General features: G+C 41.8%; 1 protein-coding gene across 1 annotated transcript in view; it reads right to left on the bottom strand.

Annotated features, from left to right (window-relative positions):
• Positions 1–24,461, bottom strand: part of ZCCHC24 (zinc finger CCHC-type containing 24) — a 116,098-nt gene that overhangs the window by 62,781 nt on the left and 28,856 nt on the right. Inside the window, exon 2 of the mRNA XM_026710947.2 lies at positions 16,578–16,778. Coding sequence (XP_026566732.1) covers positions 16,578–16,778 — 201 coding nt within the window. The remainder of the gene's footprint in view (positions 1–16,577; positions 16,779–24,461) is intronic.

Raw genomic sequence — 24,461 nt, 5'->3', positions numbered from 1 at the left:
AAAGGCACCGATAAACAGCCACTGGCACCTAGAAACTCAAAGGGCCCGTCCCATACTTCTGTCAAAATGACAGCTAAAAACCACTCTATGAGGAGGCCATTTGCACAAAATTGGAAAAGTGACAAGATCCCTACGGGTGAGCATGTGATTAGAAAATATTAGAATGTGCAGAAATGAATAGATTAACGCTTGCTATAAAGGAGAAAGAACAAACTGAATATTATATGACATGAGAGCTATTTTATGGATGACTGGAGAATAAAAACAGAAGTGAGAAATAAATGGAGATTAGTGAAATAAAGAAGAAATGTAAACAATATGATGACTACTATTAACACAATTGTTAAGATTATTATATCTATTATAATATTATATTTTCATTGGAAGATGTTAAGAGGGAGAAATGAATAGGATCTTAATGCTAATGCTAATTATTATTATTATTATTATTATTATTATTATTATTGAATTTTTAGTGAGATTCACAGCCTTTGGGGCTGGTTGGTAGTTCAACAGCTCGAGTCCTAACCAAGGACCTAGGAACTGTTCAGGTAGCATCAGAGGATATAAGCTGTTCCAAGTAGGGTGGTTTTTTTGTAGAATCAGGGTATTCAAGTCTGATAAATTCAGGATTTCCAAATAGCAAGGCAGCCCTTTAAGTTTTGCTCCAAGAGCTCCAATTACAATTGGGATAACACACAATTTCTTTTTCCAAAGTCGCTCAACTTCAGTTTGTAAGTCCCGCTACTTTGTAATTTTTTCTTGCTGCAGTCTTCAATTCGTGCATCACCAAGTATTGCAATGTCAATGAACCAAACCTTTTTATTTTCCTTTTCCTTTTTATTATTATTGTTATTGTTATGATTATATTAGAGAGTTATTATCAATATGACAAATACTGTAAATTTTGATTGTAATAGTACAGAGACATTTGTACCCAGATGACACACTCTTTACTAGAAGATTCAAGTTAAAAAACTTTTTTTAAAAAAGATTAGCAGTTGTCTTGCTGAGGAGAGCAGGAAAATCTGGAAAAGAACAAACTTCAGAAGGCTTCAAAAGCTGCAAAGCTGCTGCCTGGTGAAGAAGAACCCTATCTTGACATCAATAAAGTCTACCTTGGATGTCTCCCTGCCAATTTACTCAAATATGCCTTTTCAAGAATTGTGGTTAGAAATTTAGAAAGCATTACAACCAGAAAGGAAACAACGCCTGTTAAAATCACACTTAAATCTTGCTGAAAAGGGACAATGTGTTTCCCCGGCCCTCTCACTCCACTATAGGTACTTGTTCTGGTCTAGGCTTCCCAAGATCATGAAGCAGACTCCTTGTCCCAATAAAACCCCTTTTATTTAGGTTAAAGTGAATTCCTCTCTAGCAAATTCCTGGCAAACAGCCTTTCATGAGGTTTCATAACTACAGACCATTTTTTATCAAGCTTGGAGAGTTGCCAGGCCGATATCTTCCAAATGCCACACTGTACAGACAATACTTGGCAAGAAGTCAGGAACAAATCTTCACACTAATTAAACAAACTAATTGTCTCCTGCAAACTCCATTCCCCTTTGCTTCTCTTCATTCCCTATGGGGAGGGGCTATTCACCATCCACCTGTGCCCTTACTCCCAAGTCGACCCCTATTCCACTGTTGCTAAATGAACCACTGCATGTATTACATTAGTAACACGGTTGTGAAGTGAACCTGTTGACTTTACTTGTCAGAAGGTCACAAACTCACGTGACTGTAGGACATGGATACTTTCATAAATATGAATCAGTTGCCAAGCATCTGGATTTTGATCATGTGACCATGGGGATACTACACAGTCTTAAGTGTGAAAAACGGTCATAAGTCACTTTCTTCAGAGCCGTTGTAACTTTGAACAGTCACTAAATCAACTGTTGGAAGCGAGAACTATCTGTACCACAGACAGGATTCACACACATCACTACTAATCTATTTTTATATCATTAAATGGCTTCACCAATACCATTCTTATTTTTCCAATTTTTAAAAAATTATTTCTTTTGCTTTTGCTTGGCATAGATTTATTGTTCTCTCTGTTTCAAACATTGCTCTGCAGTTGACTTTCGGGATGCCAGGATTACATTTTTTTCACACTGAACTATCTAGTAAATGCAATTAAAATATACATCCTGCAGTACCTTACAAATTAAAAAAAAACAAAACCACCTAATCTCTGAATTTGGTCTGCTTTTGAATTTGGGGGAGTTATGACAGTCTCACAGAGGTATGAAGGAATGAAGAAGCAATAGGAAAAAAATGTATTTTTGTTATTGCTTTTGTTAATTTAAATTAGCCTGACAAATAACTCCATAACAGTTGCTAGTGTTGTCCTAAGCAATTATTGAATCCTAAGCTATTCATGAGATCTACATTTCTTCCAGACTTTGATGCAAGATTTTGCCTACTCTTTTACTTATATCTTGGCTTGCTGAAGTCTCTTTCCCACCAAAGATCCCTGCAGATTCATTCTTAACACATTCTGAAAGAAACACATTGTTTTGGCTGATAAGCTTAAAGGGTATAATCTCTAATTTTAGTTCATAAACGTAGCTGTCGGATGGTTAAGTCATGCTTCCAGGTCCAGAAAAAACAGAAAATAGATTTTCACAATGCCTTGATAATATTTAAACTCCCCAGAACTTGATTGGAAACAGTCTAAAGAATAGCACAGTCCAAAAACGTACTATTTTGTTATTATTCAATCTAGCACATTTTGCAGTCATGGAAGACTACTATAACTACTATAAAGTTAACAACTGCAGTGATTAGCTTAACAACTGTGGCACAAAAGGCCGTAACATGAGGCAAAATTCACTTAACAAATGTTTTTCACTTAGCAACAAAAATGTGGGGCTCAATTGTGATTGAGCATGACATATCATGGCAGAATTGTTTCTTCTTAACCCAAGTAGGATCTGATAGCACTACCGCTCAGCACCAAGGAAATGCCCTTATTCCACCTACCCAGAATTTTCAAAACTCTTCTGCGTACATATAAAAGTCTTCTGCATCCGGTCTTTGACTGTAATCAAAAATATTATTATTAAACTCTTCTGCAAGCCCCTTCCCCACCTTCTATGTTCCTCCATTTTGTGAAGCAGCAGGTGTCAAAGCAAATTTAGCAGCAACCTATTTTTACCAGTGGAGAAACAGCTGCATGGAGGGAAATAAACAAGCGCCACACCGAATGAAAATCCCAGCGCCATAAGATATCTGGCACTCACTGTGACCAGAAAACCCTGTAATTTAAGTACATGTATATGTTCTAGGTTCATTACAGGGTTGCATTCAGCAGGTTCTGACCAGTTCTGGAGAACCGGTAGCGGAAATTTTGAGTAGTTCAGACAACCGGCAAATCCTACCGCTGACGAGATTTTACAGTATCCTTCCCCTACCACGCCCGCCAAGCCATGCCCACAGAACCAGTAAAAAAATTTGAATCCCACCACTAGTTCATTAGGTTAGATATAAAAGGAGACCCTGTCAGTTTTGTTCCACTAGTTGTTGATGACTCAAGGGGGCGCTGCTTATCTCCATTTCAACACCATTGAGCCACTGCTGTCTGAAGACATTTCCATGGTCATGTGGCCAGCATGACATCATGGAAGAGCTTTTAACTTCCCACTGAAGTGGTACCTATTTATCTATTTGTATTTGCATGCTTTCAAAACTGCTAGATTGGCAGGAGCTGAGGTGAGGTCAGGAGCTCACCCCATCTTACGACATTTGGTCTTGAACCTTGAATCAGATGACAAGCCCAGTGCACCTTAGCTGAGCTACCACACTGCCTCAGGTTAGATGTGGGATCAGAATCATAGCTGAGTGAAGTTAATCTGGTTCAAGAGCAAGAAGGCTCCCTTGGTGATTCCAGGGGAGGGATCCAATAATTGATGGCTCACAGAATTAGGACAGTGAGATTCCTGTCACAATTTTCTAGCAAAGTAGGTTCAACAAGCATGTGGCAAACTAAACATGATGCCCAGCAGAAATGAGATTAAAGGAACTGAAGAACAGCAATGACGAAGGTAGAACAGTCTATGTTCACAACTATTAAGCTGTGGAACAGTTTACCTCCTAGAGTTGTGGGTACTCCATTGCTGGAAATTTAAGGATGGTATCCAAGATGGTATGAAGACTCCTGCCTGGGCAGTGGTTTGGACTAGAAGATATCCAAGGTCCTTCCAACCCTATGGATCTATGATTGTGTTGTGGTTTGCTGGCAACAGATGCGGATGGTTGAGGTCTTGGAGAGTGACGACTCAGATGAGGGGTATGCGTGTGATGCAGGGATGGGGCCAGGACCATCAGGGAGTGGAGCGCTGCCTTTGGAGATTGTGGAGGCTGGCAGAAGTGAGGAAGAGGCCCCCAAGTGCCTGTGCCCAGTGTGCATGCACAGGGCTGCTCAAAGGAAAGAGCAGCTGCAGCAGCACGGGCGACTCAGGAGTAAAGCTGCAAGGTAATGACCCCTCCCTTAAGGGATAAAAGCCAGCTGAGAAACTGGAGTTCTTTGCAGGAAGCAAAGAAGTTTTTGCACTCAAGCCTTGTGGACGTTCGGAATACCTTCCTTGGTGTTTGGAGACTCTTTGTGTTTGAAATATTTCTTAGTAGCTTTGTCCAGTGTTCTTGACAGCCTTGCACCACCTTGGCAAGGCTCATTCTTATCAGAGACAATTAATTTGAAATAGCCTTTTAACCGGGAAGGAACGGAATTCATAAAGAATCATTAAAAGGTTGTGCTGTTACCTCTGCTTCGTGTTTGTTTCCTTGGAACAAGGTTTGGGTCAGAACAGATTGCTCCCATTGTTTCCTCTAATGGATCATTCCACACCTGGTGATCACCAGATGTGAGGTCTTTACACAACTCCAGAATTCCAAATATGTATGGTCATTATTGAGCTTTGGGGAAGCTGAAGTCCACAAATCTATTTGAGGATAAGTCTGATCTATTATTTTCCTTCATCCTAAAAATATAATATTGAGACGCATTATATAACAGAAACCCTGACTTAACTAGGATGATCAGATCAGGGTTGCAAAACCACACACAGCCATTAGATGTCAAAAAAGAGATACGGTGGGCGGGGGGAAGATAAATTCCACCACCTACTGGGTCAACTGAATTTTTGCAGCGCAGATTTGGGAATTTTCTCAATTACAATTATGGGTTTTCTAGGAATAAATCCCAAAATGATTTCAGTCTCCAAGAAAAAGTGTTTGAGATCTGCAACAGTTGCCCAAATGTTCATGGCAAATGGCCTGCTAGGAAATTGTATTCTGCCCACACAGCTGACTCTCGCTAAGATTTACAACTTTCTTTAAGGATCCAGCAAGCTTTCCACATACCTAAATGAGAGCAAATGATTTGTTCAAAACCTAAGCATGTAAACAATGGACCAAAAAAAGAGCCATGTGAATTCCACTGTCTACAACTAGAAGATCAAAAGTTTTGGTCGAAGTGGCTTTTTTCCACACATAATTCTCTTCCTCCAGGTTACAGACTGAGCCAGGATAAAGGAAATATTTCAACATATCATGGGAAAGGCTGAGTTTCTCCCCTCCTCTTTTGTTTCAGCCTGGCCTGGAGCGACAACAACCTCGGCCCCTCTCTGCTTTCCAACCGAGTTTGGCAGGCCACCCTAAAGAGGTCAGGGAAGGTTCAAGAGAGAAAGTGAAGGGTTTTCCTGCCTTTAAATATATAGCAATTCAGTCTCGAGAACAGCTTCTTAACTATCATGTCTGAAGCTCACTCAAAGGAAAAAATATCCTCTGTGAAAATCATCTAAAGAGCATTCTATGTAATCAGTGTTTTCATGTCCAGGCAACCGCACAACTACCACGTTTCCCTGAAAATATGACCTACCCCGAAAGTAAGTCCTAGCTTTATTTTTACACATGAAAGCTCTACAATATAAGCACTACCTGCCAAAATAAGCCCTAATTAAGACCCCACTGACTCCAGGCTACATGAGTTAGAGCAGGAAGGGGGAGGGGGTGGAGCTCCCCTACTACTTTCCTTCAGGCAGTTGCAGCCAGGCCTCACACACCCCAATGCCTGCTTTGCCACCCCGTTTCTTTTGCAGCTGGCAATGCTTTTCTGAAGGCCTCTGCAGCCGATAGCAGAGCTCTGGATCAATCTAGAGCTCTGTTATCAACTGCAGAGGTCTTCAGGAAAGCCTTGCTGATCTTGCTGGCCACAGAAGAAAAAGTTCCTGAAGGCCTCTGACAGTGAAAAGGGGGCTGGAGGCGATGCGTGCAAGTGAGTTGAGTCAGTGGATGACACCATACTTCCCCCAAAAATAAGACCTGGTGCCTTTTTTGGTGGTAAATATATAAATAAGACAGGGTCTTATTTTTGGAGAAACACAGTATCTTTATCTTGATGTTCTTGCTGCACCAACTTCTTGTTGAACTGAAGATCTTCAACCAAAAGGTTGATTTTTTTCCCCTTCAAACCACAACATGAACTTTCACGTTAAAGGCCTTCTTTAAATCTGTAGCTTTTTACGCTTTCTATCCTGTGGTATTTTCTCCACAAAGAAGAGGGGAGTCAACCTATCCCCCAAAGCACCTGAAGGCAGGACAAGAAGCAATGGATGGAAATTACCAAAAGAGAAATCCAATCTAGAATTAAGGAGAAATTTCCTGATGGAACAATTAATCAGTGGAGCGGTTAGCCTTCAGACATTGTGGGTGCTCCATCACTGGAAGTTTTAAAGAAGAGATTGGACAGCCATTTGTCCAGAATGGTATAGAGTCTGCTGCTTGTGCAAAGGATTGGACTAGAAGACCTCCAAGGTCCCTTCCAACTCTGTTATTCTGTTACATTCCTTCCATTCCCTGCTTTGAAGAGGTCAACCCATTCTCTTTATTTAGCCTTCTTCTCTTACTCTCCTATTTCCTTTGCCACCCTTCCCTTAAAGATCTGTCTCTCTCTTCAGGACCTCTTTGGTGACCAGAGGAATTAGAAATAATCTGGTTCATGGCAGGAAGTTGCTATGAGGTTGGTTTCCAGCCAATGGTGAAGTTTAGGGCTGCCTCTGTAATCATAATTCTATACAGACACAAAACAAGGACGAGTGAAATATTGCATGCAGCTTAATTTCCTGAAAATCCGCATGTTAAGTTTCTAGTCCCTGACATTCGTTAAGATACATGAGAACAGGCATGAATAATGTTACAGTAAAAAGGGACACAGTGGCTAAGATGCTGAGCTTGTCAGTTGGAATGGTAGGCAGTTCGGCGGTTCGAATCCCTAGCGCCGCATAATGGAGTGAGTTCCCCTTCCTTGTCCCAGCTTCTGCCAACCTAGCAGTCCTCAAGCACATAGAAAATGCAAGTAGAAAAATAGGGACCCTTTTGGTGGGAAGGGAACAGCGTTCCGTGCGCCTTCAGCATTTAGTCATGCCGGCCACATGACCATGGAGACGTCTTCAGACAGCGCTGGCTCTTCGGCTTGGTAACGGAGATGAGCACCACCCCCTAGAGCCGGAAACGACTAGCATGTATGTACGAGGGGAACCTTTACCTTTTTAAGCCACAGAGATCTTAGGCTTCTGTAGTCTATCTAGTTCCCTATTCCTCCCCTAGCTGAGTCCCTTAATGAATCTTAAGCAAAGTAGAATAATTATGCAAAACAATATTAAATGCAGGGAACACGGAGCACAATCTTCTTCCATCAAAGCATGGAGAGCAACAGAAGACATCACAATGGTAAGGTATGAGTAGAATTCTTTCCTAGACTGGCTGGGAAGAATATATCGTGTTGGCTGGTATTACCAACCACAACAAGTAATACAGCAAGGAAGTTTCATAAAACATTGAATTGTAGAGTTGGAAGGAACAGTTATGTTACAGATTCCAAAACTCTGCAGGAATTCAAAGAAAGCAATCTCAAACAGATGTCTGTTCTTCCTTCTCTTCAACATGCTCATTGGAAGGCAGCACACCAACCTCCCTGTCATGGGCTCTCTTGTCAAACTTCTGGGTTAGAAAGAACCCCCCCCCCAAAAAAAAATGCAACTGGAATCTGCACTATAATTTTAATCCATTGTTCCACATTCTGCACAAAAATGAGTATTGAGCTTCACCTGAGATATAGAATAGAATATAGAATAGCAGAATTGGAGAGATCTTGGAAGTCTTCTATATCCAACCCCCTTCTCCAGCAGGAGACCCTAGACCATTTGAGACAAATGAATAGAATAGAATAACAGAGTTGGAAGGGACCTTGGAGATCTTCTAGTCCAAACCTCTACCTAGGCAGGAAACCCTACCCTACTTCAGACAAATGGTTATCCAACATGTTTTTTTAAAAAAACTTCCAATATTGGAGCATTCACAACTTCTGGAGGCAAGTTGTTCCACTGATTAATTGTTCTAACTATCAGGAAATTTCTCCTTAGTTCTAAGTTGCTTCTCTCCTTGATTGGTTTCCACCCGTTGCTCCTTGTTCTGCCTTTGGGTGCTTTGGAGAGTAGCTTGACTCCCTCTTCTTTGGGACAGCCCCTGAGATATTGGAAGACTGCTCTCACATCTCCCCTGGTCCTTCTTTTCATTAGACTAGACATATCCAGTTCCTGCAACCATTCTTCATATGTTTTAGCCTCCGGTCCCCTAACCATCTTGGTTGCTCTTCTCTGCATTTTTTCTAGAGTCTCAACATCTTTTTTACATCATGGCGACCAAAACTGAATGCGGTATTCCAAGTATGGCCTTACCAAGTGGTATTAACACTTGATTGTACCCCTCTGTTTATGCAGCGTACAACTGTGTTGGCTGTCCATACTCTTCTAATAAACCTCCCACAACTTCTAAAGGCAAGTTGTTCCACTGGTGAATTGTTCTCACTTATTGGGAAATTTCTCCTTAATTCCAGGTAGCTCCTCTCCTTGATTGGTTTCCATCTGCTGCTTCTTGTCTTGCCTTCGGCTGCTTTGGAGAATAGGCTGGCCTCCTCTTCCTCTTCTTTGTGGCAGCTCTTCAAAGCCTCCCCTAACCCTCCCCTTCATCAGACGGTACTTTATATTTCAAGAAACAATGCGGCAAGAGAACGAAATTCATGGTGCTGCATGGAAACAAGAACTCATTCTGTCCTCCTCGGGAAAAATCGATGCGAGTAAAACGGACAATGACAGAACTTGGATTCCTGCCCCATGAAAAAAATGAGATGGAGTAATAAATTACCACCATGCTTCTTTTCCACCCAAGTTGGCTAAAAGGTTGCTTAGGCACATCTGAACAACGACTGCACAGATTTTATCTGCAGATCCTCGGGAGCAGATACTAAGCTAAATCTCAGCTGCTTCAGCAGAGCAAAGGGAAGCAGTGGGACCGCTAGATCAGCAAACAATCCTGGAAAAAAAAACAACACACGATGTCCCCTTTTTGAAAACTCACATCTGGCAGGAAGCTTTCCCTTTTGGTTGTGAGGTTTTTAGTTTCCTTCTTCTTCTTCTTCTCCTTTTTTTTTTTAAAAAAAGTGGAGGCCTGGCCTACATCCCTTCTCTATGCCCCCAGTGTTCCACAACCCTTCTCAAAACTTCTTTTGGGGGGGGGGGCACCTATTTTCTCAATTTAGATTAGAACCACTTAGTCTTTCGGAAGAAATGTAAACAGACATAGGCTTCACAATGTGCCAGTTAACCCTGAGCTCCTGATATAGTATCACTTTGTTTAATATAAGGAGAATAAGCAGAAGCTACAGCAGCTGTATCGCCTCCACAGTTCAAAACAGGCCACAACACAGAATAGCTCAGGGTTCACGCTTGGTGCTAATGAACAAGAAATGCATTTTTTTTCCCAAAGACCAATCTCCTACCTCTTCATTAATTTTTTTTTTAAAAAATGTCTTATTTCCTACTTCCAGGTTCTGACATTCCAGAATAGGGATTCCTCCTGCTAAGAAGGAGATATTTCCACTATCTAGTGGCTCATGAGTGTGTTTGTTGGTAGATGTGTTGTATCAATGATTTTATATTGAAGCAGGAGAGTTATTCAGGTAGTCCTGACTTGTGACAATTGAACCCAAACTGCCTGAAAGACCCCAATCCAATTTCTTCTTGAAAGCCTCCTCTACTCCAGCCTCTATGCCTAGATGAAGCTCCTCTACACCATCCTCTATGAGCCTTGGTGGCGCAGGGGTTAGAGCGCAGTACTGCAGGCTACTTCTCCTGACTGCCAGCTGCCTGCAATTCAGCAGTTCAAATCTCACCAGGCTCAAGGTTGACTCAGCCCTCCAACCTTTCGAGGTGGGTAAAATGAGGACCCAGATTGTTGGGGGCCATAAGCTGACTCTGTAAACTGCTTAGAGAGGGCTGTAAAGCATTATGAAGCGGTATATATAAGTCTAAGTGCTAGTGATATTGCCCTTCATTCCTTTCTTCCCTCCCTCCCAGTGGGTAGAATGAAATATTGCAGACTAATTCTGCTGAGTGCCAGCAGTTCGATCCTAACTGGTTCAAGGTTGACTCAGCCTTCCATCCTTCCAAGGTGGGTAAAATGAGGGCCCAGATCATTGGGTGGCAAGAGGCTGACTCTATAGCACCACTTAGAGAGGGCTGTAAAGCACTGTGAAGCGGTATATAAGCCTAAGCGCTATTGCTACTTCACCAAAGACTGGTTACAGCAACAATAAGACAAGATCGTGGAGAATGACCAATGGAACAAAAATCAACAGGAATCCCCCCCCTCACCATTTCAAACAGGAGTTGGACAAGTCCCATGTTGTGATAACCTTTGGGGAATCCAAACATTCAGCTCCTCACTGGCTGACCAGCTTTGGTTCTCCTATCTCGTATTACACCAGATGTCAGGCAACTGCCTTCCTCTCGCTGAGTTCCACCCCACATACCTCTCAGAAGAAAAAAGAAAACTGCTTCAGACTCTTATTCAGCACAAGTCAGAGGCATCAGGGTGCACATGAAAGAAAGAAACAAAACGTACTCGCAAACACATGTTCAGACATGCACGCGCCCTAGCCTTTGCACGCATCACTCCGGTTCTTATTAGAAAGCATACTACCTTCCATATGGACATCGATTATATAACCGTCAAATTATTTACTAATCGGTTTGGAATATTTTATAACGTGGGAACCAGAGGTGGTATTCATCCAGTTCTGACCAGTTCTGGAGAACCGGTAGTGGAATTTTTGAGTAGTCCAGTAGTAAAATAATTTGAATCCCGCCACTGATGGGAACTTTTCTACAAATAGGCTAGTTGATAGATGCAGAGGTGCATTGATGTGAAATATGGACTACATGGGAAAGAAAAAACTGATTAGTAATTTTTTGTGATTTTAACAGACGCGTAAAATTACACATGTTCTCCTATCCCTAGACATCTTTAACAACAACAACAAAAGGAATTAGCTTTGTGGACTGGAACCTAAACAAGAATTGCACACTTCCTTACTTCCTTCCTCTCTTGGGGAAATTGCAGGGTCCAAAAACCCTTGATTTGCTCTATGCATTTCCATCCTGACCCCCGCTTCGCTTCAAAACATTTCCAATGTTTGTTACTAGTTGGAGTCTAAAGTTTCAGCTGTTCTAGGAATCTTCTCCTCCAAGAAACCTGATGCACCAAAAGGAAGGGCGTTTTTTTTTTTCTTTTTAATTTGGAGAAGGGGGGTAAACCCCACATCTGGTTCCCATTAGCAGCTTCATGCTTGCAGAAGTAGGAATGGAGCACTTGAGCATTTGGAAATGTATTTCAGAACCAAGCGGGGTGGGAAGAGAAATAAATAAAACCAACCTTCTCAGTGGGCCGAACAAGGAATGATAACTGGCCTGCAACTCTTAGTTTGTTCTTTCCATGCACGTGCAGGTGATCCTGGATTTATAAACATTCATTTAGTGGCCGTTCAAAGTTAGGACGCCACTGAAAAAAATTGGCTTATGGGACCCGCCTTTTACGACTTTCTGATAAGATTCACTTAACAATCGTGGGACCAGATTTAACAATTGTGGTGATTCGCTTAACAATGGTGGCCAGAGAGGGGGCAAAAGGGGGAAGAATTCACCGAATTGAAAGGGAAGATCATCTGAATGCCCTACGATAATTTAGCAAAAAAACAAAAAAATGCGATTCGTTATTTCATGGTTGTAAACCAGGCCTGGTCTCAGCAACTGCTTTCTCACAGTTTTGTGGTCACATTAATCTACGTCTTTAAATGGGGAAGCTGTCAATTTCCCACGAGATGCCAGGTGTTTGGAGAGCTGTAGGAACCAAATGTTTGCCCCCCCACCAGTTCTGCCAAATAAATCTGAGAGGGCCCACCTCCTTAAGAAGGACCGTGTTCTTTGTTAAATATCCTTTGGAGCAGGGGTCTCGGCAACTTTAAACCTGGTGGACTACAACTCCCAGAATTCCTCAGACAGCTGGCTGGAGAATTCTGGGAGTTGAAGTCAACCAAGCTGCGGGATTCTGGGAGTTGAAGTCCGCCAGGCTTAAAGTTGGCAAAGTTGGAGAGCTCTGCTTTGGAGAATGGTAAGCGGTAGAAAACCCAAATGAGAGGGAACCATGAAAAAGCAATAAAAGTGAGGAAAACTTTGCTTGATGCTGGACTGAACTGGTCTTTGCAATCCATGTGTTTTACATGTCTCTGTTACAAAGAGATGGTGGAGTTTGAATTTGCTTTGGTCCTGAAGATGAATTCAGTTTGAAATTTATTAAACAATCTGCTGCTGCTGTGGTTGTTTTGTTTGAACACCCTTTTATTCTTCTCCGTTTTTCTGGAAAGTGGGTCCATTCTTAAAATCATTCTGAACCATGGTGTAAACATGCCCTCCATCCCTGGTAGGAATCCTGCTGCTTTGCAGGATCTATACCCTCTGACCTCTGATTTTGCCAGGTTGGGGCCTATGTAGATGTGCGATTCAACCGGTGTAACAACCGGTTCAGCAAGCGTACACGCAAAGGGCAGAGGCGGGTTGGCAGGACCAAATGATGACCCGGTTCACCCAAACTGGTCCAAACTGGTAGAATCCCACCCCTGTGCCTATAGGAACTGTAGTCCAAAATCATCTGGAAAGCATCAGGTTGCCTTCCTGTCTTCTTGAAATTAGATGATCTTTCCTACAAAGTCTGTGAGGTGTTATTACCCCACAATATTGATTTTCCAAACATTAAATATATGGTGTTGAAAGCCAAGTCCACCGACGAGGAGAACATTTTCTTGTAACTCTTATCATCTTCTAGATAGAAGGCTGGATATTAAAAGAAATCACCTCTTTGTCAGGGAGATAGTTCCAAACAGTTTGGCACACCCAGTGAGAAAAAATGGAGACAATTCCCCGCCCCCCACAAACCACATGTTGATATTTGAGTAACAAAGCTTGCTTGGTTCCTTCCTTCCTTCCTTCCTTCCTTCTTTCCTTCCTTCCTTCCTTCCTTCCTTCCTTCCTTCCTTCCTTCCTTCCTTCCCTCACTCTTTTTTCTTTCTCTATTTCTTTTTCTTTCCTTCCTTCACTTCCTCCATCCCTCACTTTCTCTCTTTCTTTTTCTCTCTTTCTCTTTCCTTCTTTCCTTCACTTCCTCCCTCTTTTCTCTGTCTCTGTCTCTGTCTCTGTCTCTTTCTTTCTTTCCTTCCCTCCTTCATTTCCTCCCTCCCTCTCTTTTTCTCCCTCTTTCTTTCCTTTTCTTTCTTTCTCCTTCCTTCCTTCCCTTCCTCCCTCCCTCTCTCTTTTCTCTGTCTCTCTTTCTTTTTCCTTTCTGTCTTTCTTTCTTCTTCTTCACTCTCCCTCCCTTTCCTTCCCTTCCTCCCCCCTCTCTTTTTCTCTCTCTCAAAATGGTAAACGCAGGGTCAGACAGCCAGAAGGCAGAAAGTGAGGAAGCAGCCTTTGGCAGAAGCTCAAGACAAAAGTCCTGGCAAGAAAATTTGCTCTTCAGTTGGTTGATCCATGTCAACAACATGCTAACTTGAATCCACCTAGGTTGAGAAGAAAGAGAACAGCAGGAGGCACTAAGAAAAAGCCAGGGTGCTAAAGAACTTAACATTTGTGATACATTTTGTTGTTTTCCAAGGACTTTATCCAAATTCGAGGTGAAAAAAAGATGAGAGGAAATCAAAACTGAGGCTGTGTGATCCTCCCTCTTTCCCTCTTTCTCTCTCACACACATAGTAAATATTAAATAGGTCCCATAGCAAAGAAATAAGTTCAGTCTAAATGTCTCATTAATGGAAGGTGAACTTGTGAGGGCTTTTTGGAGGTGTGAACTGGTTCACATCCATGCATGTTTCTTATTCCAGAGGGAACAATCCAATACATATCAAAGCACTGAGAAGAAAGACCTCCTCTCACGTTTCCTGAAAATCCACAACTTTTAGTGGAATTAAGTGTGGTATTGCCTATAAAAACCCTGTAGTAGATACACAGGGGTACCCATTACTCAAGGTCCATCGTGCCCACCTCTCTTTGCATCCGGTCCTTGCTAACTGACTTTTCACGAGGAGAAAAAGGCTGATTAGGCAAATCCTAATTCAACTGAGTCTCAAATTAGTGCAATCTTACCTAACAATAGAAAGTTCAGATTATTTTTATACCAGCTGCTTTCTTTCTTCTGCTATTCTTGGTTCTCCTGGTTACTTATCACTGTGTATCTGGTCAACTTACTTATCTCTCCTGGGCACAGTTTCAATTTTCTATTGTTTGAGATTTTCCCCTTGCCTGTACATACATAGGAAGGAGTATTTTTAAACCTGGTTCAAAAGAAATCTATCTAATCTTAACATATGTAAGATCGTTTAAGTTAATTCTTATGCATTCTCCCAATCATCATGACCTTTAGAACCTAATTCCAAGCCAAAACCTGGGCCCCATCTAAGAAAAATGAAACATAGATTAGAGTAAGGTTCTATCCTTAGGTAAGAAAAACCAACTATATAGGTAGAGACTAGGTGGAACTTGGCTTGATGCCAGTAACCGTGAGAGGGATTTTGGGACTCCTAGTAGACAATCACTTAAAAATGGGCCAACAGTGTGCAGCCAATGCAATCTTAGGCTGCATTAAGAGAGGGATAGAATCCAGATCAAATGAAGTTTTAGTACTTGTTTATAAAGCCTTAGTAAGACCACACTTGGAATACTGCATCTAGTTCTGGTCACCACAATACAAAAAAAGATGCTCAGACTCTGGAAAGAGTGTGGAGAAGAGCAACAAAGATGATTAGGGGACTGGAGGCTAAAACTTACGAAGAACAGTTAAGGGAATTGGGTATGTGTAGTCTAATGAAAAGAAGGACTAGGGGAGACATGATAGCAGTCTTCCAATATTTGTGGGGCTCCTACAAAGAGGAAATTGTTTCCCAAAGCACCAAAAGTCAAGACATGAAACAAGGGATGGAAACTAACCAAGGAGAGAACTCTTATTATTCTAATGTTCTAAGAAAGTTATTCACTGAATACAACAACAAAAAGAAGAGTTCAATATTCCTGAAGCGACTTTTCCCAACTCTGTGCTTGCTAACTGACTTCTTCAGCTTTGAAGTCTCTTGGATGAAAAGCTAAACATCTTCAAAGAAAAACCAGAAAGTCCCAGTTGCCTCTTGAAAAAAAGCACCTTTGGGATAACTGTAACTTGGGTGACTGAGAAGCTCCATTAGGTACCTTCCTTTGACATTAAGAAATTAAGAATAACAGGAAAACAACTATTCGTTTAGCGATCGTTCAGAGTTACAATAGCACCGAAACAGAAAGTGACCTAGGACCATTTTTCACACCTATGACCACTGCAGCATCCCCGTGATCAAAATTTGGATGCTTGGCAACTGGTTCATGTTTATGACCATTACAACATCCCGGGATCATCTGATCCTTACTTTGTAATCTTCTGACAAGCAAAACCAATGGAGAAGCCAGACTCATTTAACAACAGTTTGGCTCATTTAACAACCTCAGTGATTCACTTAAAAACTGTGGGCAAGACAGGTCGTGAAATGGGGGTCAAAACACACTCAACAGCTGGCTCGCTTAGCAACGCAAACTCTGGGCTCAATTGTGGTTGTAAGTTGAATATACATGCTCAACCTTATTTGTAGATCCCATGTTTCCCTGAAAATAAGACCCTGATTTATATATATTTTTTGCCACCAAAAAAGGCACCAGGTCTTATTTTGAGGGGATGCCATCCACTGAATAACCCCACTTGTGCACGTCACCCCCGGCTGCCATTTGGCTATCAGAGGCCTTCAGGAACTTCTTCTTCTGCAGCTGGCAAGGCTTTCCTGAAAGTCTCTGCAGTGATAACAGAGCTCTGGATCAGAAGAAGAAATGGGCTGGTAAGGCAGGTGTCAGAGTGTGCAAGGCCTGGCTACAACTGTCCACAGGTAAGTAGAAGGGCAGCTCCACCCCCGCATTCCCACCTTAACTTAATTTTTACCCGTCCACTCTGGAGTGGGTGGGATTTTAATTAGGGCTTATTTTGGGGGTAGGGCTGATATTGGGCGTACGTGTAAAAATCAAGGTAGGACTTACTTTCAGGGTAGGTTATATTTTCGGGGAAACAGGGTAACAGTGCAGGAAATAGGTCTCCCCAGATTTCATGGCCCTTACCTGTGGGCAGTCTTTGATGTAGTGTCCCTTGTTAAAGCAAAGGTGACACAGATAGTTTGGCGGAGGTCTCTTGCTTGGCTTTCTGGCGTCCGACGATAGGGAAATGTCGGAGAAATGTTCCGTAAGGGAATTCAAGCCATCCACGATGTTATTGAGAGAGCCGTAAGGAGAAGCACTCTTATACAGACTGCTGTTCAAAGCCTGGAAAAGAAAAAGATAAATCTGGTTATTTATCTGGTTACTAAGATGAGCACTTTGTCAGCGTTCCAGCGAAACTCCCAATTATCATTCTGCACTCAGGAAACAAGTTCATCCAAGTAAGAATTTATTCGAGAAGTCATATTGGCACATCTGGGACAACCCGAATCGGAGAGTTCCAGGTTTTCCCTTCCCCGAGAGAAAGTCAAAGATTCATCCCCTGCATCCACCAGTTCATCATATGACTCAATCAAACATCGTCCCAACTGGAGCCATTCCTCCAGACGCTTATCCCCAGGTGCAGGCTAACTTGTCCTTGACTTCTAAGAAGGAATGTTGTTGAATCTAATCTTCTACTCACTAAGAAAACCTCTCTCCTAAATTTCCAGGCAGTGGCTGTGGCAGCCTCGAAGCTTCCAAGTAAAATATGGCTTCCAAGGCTGACACACTTCTAAGTTGTCCTTCATTCAAACAAAAGCCACATTTCAAATGGTGACAGTTACAACCATAGGGACATGGTGCAATCAAATCAGAGGGCAGGAAAAGAAACAAGAGGTGGATAGGAGTTAAGGAGAGATCAAACTTGGAAGTAAGGAGAAACTTAGAAGGTCCACCTGGTAGAACTCAGTTAGGGCTTTCTCTATGGTGGCTCCCTTCCTTTGGAATATCAACCCCACAGAAATTAAATTGTCCTCCTTTTTTGATCCTCTTCTGCAGGCTCTGAAAATCTGATTTTGCCCCACGGACCCGGGGAGTCTAGAGTGAGATGGAGCACGTAAAGAGCCTTGTTTGGAGAAGGCGGGTTACTGTTTTTACTGCTTGTATATTGGGTTTTCATTTTTTTTGTAAGCTGCCCGGAGCCACTGAGAGTGAGCGGGCGGCCATATAAATTCAATAAACAAACGAATAAGTAAAACTTCCTGACCGGGAAAACAATTAATCAATGGGATAGCCTGCTTTCTGGAGCTGTAGGTGCTCCGTCACTGGAGGGTTTTAAGAAAAGATTGGCTAGTCATTTATCCAGAATGGTATTGCAGGGTTGGACTAGAGAACCTTGAAGCCCCTTCCAACCTTGTGAATCTTCATTCTACAATAATCAAAGGGTAGACAGAAGGATAACAGACTGATAGAATCTGTTATCAGTCCAGAAAGATAACCATTGATCGATTGGATGAAGGTAGATAGTCAAAGAGAGAGATTTTAAAATTCCACTCATGCAATTTATTTATCAGACTCCCATGAAAAATCAAATAATGAAACTAAAATTGGGGCCCTGATCCTAACAAATCTTCTGCAGGATTTCAGTAACTGAGCTGAGTTCAAGGCTCTCTTGCCCACTTCTTAGTTCTAAACAAATAATATGCATAACTGTATCAAACAATCATTGCCCATTTTATTAGAGTAGACTAGAGTACAGTAGAGTACAGTAGAATAGACGAATAGGATAGGATAGGATATAGAATAGGAATAGGAACAGGAATCGAACAGAACAGAACAGAACAGAATATGGAATAGGAATAAAAGTAGAATGGAATGGAATGGAATGGAATGGAATGGAATGGAATAGAATAGAATAGAATAGAATAGAATAGAATAGAATAGAATAGAATAGAATAGAATAGAATAGAATATGGAATCAGAATCAGAATAGCAATAGAAATAGAAATAGAATAGAATTCTTTATTGGCCAAGTGTGACTGGACACACAAGGAATTTGTCTTCAGTGCATAAGCTCTCAGTGTACATAAAAGCTATAAGTGATAAAATCATGATCATAGTCATCATAAAAATACAATCATCATAAATCATAAGATACACTTAGTGATAGTCATAGGATACTAAATAAGCAATCAACATAAATCGTACTAGGATACTAAGTAAACAATATAACTTGTAAGATATAAGCAGCAAAGTTATAGTCATAAGGAGATAAGGAGATAGGTAAAGGAAGGATGAGAAGAAGAATAGTAATCTGGTCTTAGTAAATAGTCTGACAGTGTTGAAGGAATCAGTTGTTTATCAGAGTGATGGCATGGGGGCAAAAACTGTCCTTGTGTCTAGTTGTTCTGGTATGCAATGCCATATGGCGTCGTTTTGAGGGTAGGAGTTGAAACAAGGTACGTCCAGGATGTGAGGGGTTAAACTGGAAGTTCATGTTTCATTGCCATGATAGGTGTGTTACAATACTTCCTTGGGCTGGGGGAGGGGGGCTTGGTGGGGGGGGCTTGCTGTTAATTTAAATTTACATTATTGCACTCGGATTTAGTTGCAGGCCTCTCCCTATAGTCTATTTAGAAAGATCATTAAGGCCAATAGACAAATACAGGTAACATTTCTTTGCAAGACTGGCCTTCCTCTTCCGATGTATTGGACTTCAGGCTGAGGATTATGGGCGTCGAAGTTCACCACCCATCTGCAAGTCCCCAGGAAGAAGAATGAATTGGTGCCTTCAGGAAATGAGAAAGCAACACTATTTGGATACAAAGAGCTCTTATTTGATGCTCTTGCTCTCAACAATCCTTGTGTGCTTAAAAGTTTGATGAGAACCACTTAAAAAAAAAATGTATGCACACACATACACACACATACAACTCAAACACAAGCCAGGACATTCTTGGCACCCAAAGCTATTGAAAATAAATGACATTTTAAAACACCAGGAAAGGTCAAACACGTAAAATAAGTAATTGGTTATTTGTGGCAGGGTTAAAACAGTCTTTATTTTCTGTTCTGAATTTCACAAAAAAGAAACCATACAGAGAAGTTAGAACCACATCTGTTTTTTGTTTTGTTCCTACAGAAAACATTTAACTATTTAACTATTCCTTGTTAATTACTCCCTGGCTTTTCACACACACACACACACACACACACACACACACACACACACACACACACACCTCTGCTGGCTTTAGTGCCAGTTCAGAGTGGGGTGGGGGGAGAAGGACCTTCTCTTTTCAGGATATTATTTTCTGTTTGCAAAACTCTATTGAATAAAGTACCAAACCTTCTATCTGCAATGACATCCAAGGTTAGATAAATAATTTTCCCAAGAGGCTACATGAGAAACTGGTAGTGTTGCGGAGGACCAAACCAACAGGACCAAGACATTATTGTGAAGGTGTGTAGGCACGCGCGCGCGCACACACACACACACATAAATTGAAAAAAAAAAGCTGTTGCCTTCAAAATAAAAGCAATGCAGTTGTGTTGCACATATGGCCTACATCTATCTATCTATCTATCTATCTATCTATCTATCTATCTATCTATCTAATCTATCTAATCTATCTAATCTATCTATCTATAAAACAGCAAAATACCCCTCACGCATCATCACAAAATTTCCATAACTGTAAAGCCTACAAACTTGAAATTTGGCACGTATTTTCCTCTTGGATTCCAGGTGCTCACTAAGAAAGGATTTTTCAAAATGACCATCAGAGCATTAGCATTTCCTATATGATGATGATGATGATTTGATGTTAAGGAGTTCTACTCCCCCTCCCCACCTGAAAAGAAACGTGTTCCAAATGCAAAACACAAGCAGAGGAGAGGAGTTTCAGTCTCATTTTTACTTTCACAACACCAAGCAGCTTTAGTACAGAACAGTTGAGCTAAGTCACACCCAGGCTCCTTGCTGTCTTCTTCTTGGTCACATAGCAAATACTGTTTCACTTTCCAAACAGCTCTCAACTCTCTCACACACTGACCGGACGCTAGCCAGATGAATACCAATGGATGCTGGTAGGCAGAGGCAGAATTTTCCCCCTTATTTTCCTCCCCAAAAACTAAGCCCGACCACATAGTTTCATAGCGAAGCACAGGTATCCAGCTCATTTATTTATATTTGATTTCTAATTACTGATTGACCTCACAGTGAGACAGATTGAAAAAAACAGGAATAAAATCATGAAAGAAAGGAGGAACAAAATGAAATGTGAACGAGAAAAATTAAAACAATTTTGTAATGATTTTAAATAATTAAGTTGAATTGTCTCACAGCGAGTTGACCATGGTGAATTGGCCATGGTGAGTTGTCCCATTCTGGACAGGGACAGCCCAAAGATCAAATGTGGCTATAAAATGCCAAGATCTGTCCAATGCTCACTACAAGAACATAGATCAGTGGACACTCTGCTAGAGAAGTGTTTGGCTAGTGGTAATGGATACCTGTGAAAGATAATCACAAAAAAGCAGCCCTTAAGGAACTGGGGAGAGTTATAAGCCATACCAACATGAGGATGGGAGCAGGGGGGTGGAATGCTACCGGTTCGCACCGGTTCAGACAAACCGGAAGTTAATTTTACATCTGCTTTGGAGAACCGATAGTTCCACACCCACCCTATCTCACCCCTCCAAGAAGACCCCATGCAGCCAATTTTGAATTACAAGCAAGTGCAGGGTCTGTGTGGAGGTTCAGAGAAGGCAAAAAACAGGCCTCCCTGGAAGTTCCAGAGAGCCTCCGGAGCCCAGGGAGGGCAAAAACGCCCTCCCCCCGCAGCCCGTTTTCACTCCCAGAATGGTGCAGGAGGCCGACTAAGCCACACCCACCATGGCCACATCCACCCAGCAACCGGGCAGAGAACCGGTTGCTAAATTATTTGAAGCCCACCCCTGGGAGGGGACTCTATGATTTGGGGATGAGATGGAGGAATGGTTGATGTCTTCAACTCACATCAGCTTTTGTAGGAAGTTCCAAAGGATTCCCCACCCCCCCCACCCCAAGAGGCAACTGGACTTTCTGGTTTTTCTTTGAAGACCTTTTTACTTCTCATCCAAGAAGCTTCTTCAGTTCTGACTGAATGGCGGAGGATGGAAGGGTGTAGATTCCTTGCAGTCATCTGATCAATAGCACTCTCTTCACCTCTGAGCTGAAGAAGCTTCTGGCGATGAGAAGTGAAACGTCTTCAAAGAAAACTAAAAAGCCCAGTTGCCTCTTGAAAAAAAAAGAAGCACCTTTGGGACAGCCAGGACCTGGAGGGCTGAGAATATCGATCGACTTTTGTAGGAAGGAGACCTCAAATCTGAATGGTTTGGCTATGGATCAAAATTCGTATTACTTCCTCTGCCTCGTAAACAAATCCTTCATTGAGATGGAACGGTGGTAACTCTCTAGAGTTAACAAAACTATATTAATATCACAGAGAGAAAGGGAGAGAGTTCCCACTCCCTCCCTTTGACAGACATTTTGTTGTTGGGCTGCCTGCCACGAAAGCCAGACCTCTGGCGTCATCCCTCCCCTCTTGCTTTCGTTCCTTTGTTTTCTGGTTTTGTTTTGTTTTTAAACAGATTCAGCAGTTGAACAAGGAAGTGTTGGCTGTTTCTTGCTTTCTCTCATTTCTTCCAGACTAAGGGAAGTAAAAGGGAAGGCAGTGAATGAAATAGATAGTCGGGACAGCTATCACAGCAAGAGTTCTGAGTTATCAGCATGGACAGGTTGAGATGGCAGATATCTCCAAGAGACAGCCAGGATGTAAAAAAAAGTTTACATCTATTTACGAAGTCTGCATTACTATTACTATTAATCCTCCCATCCTTCCTTTCACCCATCTCCTCCCACTTAGGACTGCATGACTGTAACTTAGCTACTTGTATCCTAATGAATTTTATTGATTATCTCCAAGTATGATTTGATTGCTTATTGTACCCTATGACTATTATTAAGTGTTGGACCTTATGATTCTTGATGAATGTATCTTTTCTTTTATGGACACCAACAGCACGTGCACCAAGACAAATTCCTTGTGTGTCCAATCACAGTTGGCCAATAAAAGAATTCTATTATATAATGTCAGAAAGATGTGGAGATTCTAGACAGAGGGCAGAGAAGAACCACCAAGATGATTAAGGGACTAGAGGATAAAACATATGAAGAACAGTTGCAGGAATTGAGTACAGCTAATCTAGAGAAAAGAAGGACTGGGAATGACATGATAGCAGTCTTCCAATATCTCAGGGGCTGCCCCAAAGAAGAGGGAGTCAAGCTATTCTCCAAAGCACTTGAGGGCAGGATGAGAAGCAAAGGATAGGAACTCATCAAGGAGAGAAGCAACCTAGAAGTAAGGAGAAATTTCCTGATAGTTAGAACAATTAATCAATGGAACAACTTGCCTCCAGAAGTTGTGAATCCTCCAACACTGGAAGTTTTTAAGAAGAGATTGGACAGCCATTTGCCTGAAATGGTAAAGGGTGTCCTCCCTTAGCAGGGGATTGGACTAGAAGACCTCCAAGTTCCCTTCCAACTCTGTTATTCTGTTGTGTTTTGTTCTGTTAGCCTCTTTGGGCTCTTTAGAGTTAATAGGGTTCTGATTCATTTCACAGATTGTTTGATGTGCTCCTTCCTTTTCTTTGGCCTTTGTTTTTCTCATTTCTGGCCAATGGAAGGACACTACCATAGTTTCATCTTGAATGGTAAGGAATAAAATGGAGAACCTTCAAACACAATTAAAATGTTTGCAAAAAAAAAAGGAAGCAACGTCTGTCTGGACTTCCTCCAAAATTCAATCCATTTAGGGTTTATTATTTGAGGAAGATTTATTTTAGGATGGCAACTTTAAGGAAGCTCAGTGAAGTTCCATCAAGCAGGGCTCAAGAACTGGAGATTAGGTCGAAAAACATAATCTGACTTTATGTGTGTCACTGTTTCTTTTTCGTTTGGGGATTTTTCAAGGCAAGTTCATTGTGATCTTGTGCAGAGTGCAGAAAAGAAGAGCACCTGTCAAAATATTTAGCATGCAGGTAGTCCAGAGGTGGGTATCTGGCAGGTTCTGACCAGTTCTGGAGAACCAGTAGCGGAAATTTTGAGTAGTTCAGAGAACCGGCAAATGCCACCTCTGACTGGCCCTGCCCCCATCTATTCACTGCCTCTGGTTGAGTCCCAAATGATCGGCTGGGTCTCCTTTTGTTGCCCTGCACAGGAGAACAGAGCTGGAAAGCAGGTTAGTGGGGTGGGGCGGGAATGGGGATTTTGCAGCAACCTTCCCCTGCCACACCCACAGAACCAGTAGTAAAAAAAATTGCATCCCACCACTGAGGTAGTCCTCAACTTATGACCACAGACGAGCCCAAAGTTTTAATTTCTAAGTGAGGCGTTCATTACGTGAGTTTTGCCCCATTTTTGCAACTTTTCTTGCTATGCATCTGTTAAGTCGAACCCTGCAGTTGTTAAGTGAATAACAACAGCCAGTAAATCCTGGCTTCCCCGTCACAAAAAGGGGAATCTGATGACCCCGGGACAATTTCGTATCCCAAATCAAACTGAAAATGTCGCATCAAACATTCCCTCGTTGTTAGAAATATCCAAAGCAAACTCCTTAGCGGGTTCGAGTCTTGACGTGGGATGGCAATTTCAACAACGGATGGAAGCTTGTCAGGGGGGAGATCCAACCTGGAAATTGAAGGAGGAGTTTTCCAACAGTGACAAAAATGAATGAATGGAACAGAAGTTTCCTCCAGAAGTTGTGGGTGCTTCATCCCTGGAGGTTTTCAAGAAAAGATTGGACAACCATTTGTCTGGGATGGGCAGGGGATTATATTAAAAGGCCTTCGAAGTCCCTTCCAGCAATGCGATTCTACGATCCTATGCCATTTTTTCCTTACATTTCTACCATTCTAGTTCATAAAAAAAAGTTACATGTGTGATGATTGTGTAAACGGAAAGCAAAGAAGACAACTTTGTTGGTT

This window comes from Pseudonaja textilis, chromosome 4 (assembly GCF_049901715.1).
Source record: "Pseudonaja textilis isolate UNSWEBS1 chromosome 4, rPseTex1.2, whole genome shotgun sequence".
NCBI lineage: Eukaryota > Metazoa > Chordata > Lepidosauria > Squamata > Elapidae > Pseudonaja > Pseudonaja textilis.
The sequence above is the reverse complement of the archived record's forward strand: the minus strand, read 5'-3'. Positions and strand labels throughout refer to the sequence as shown.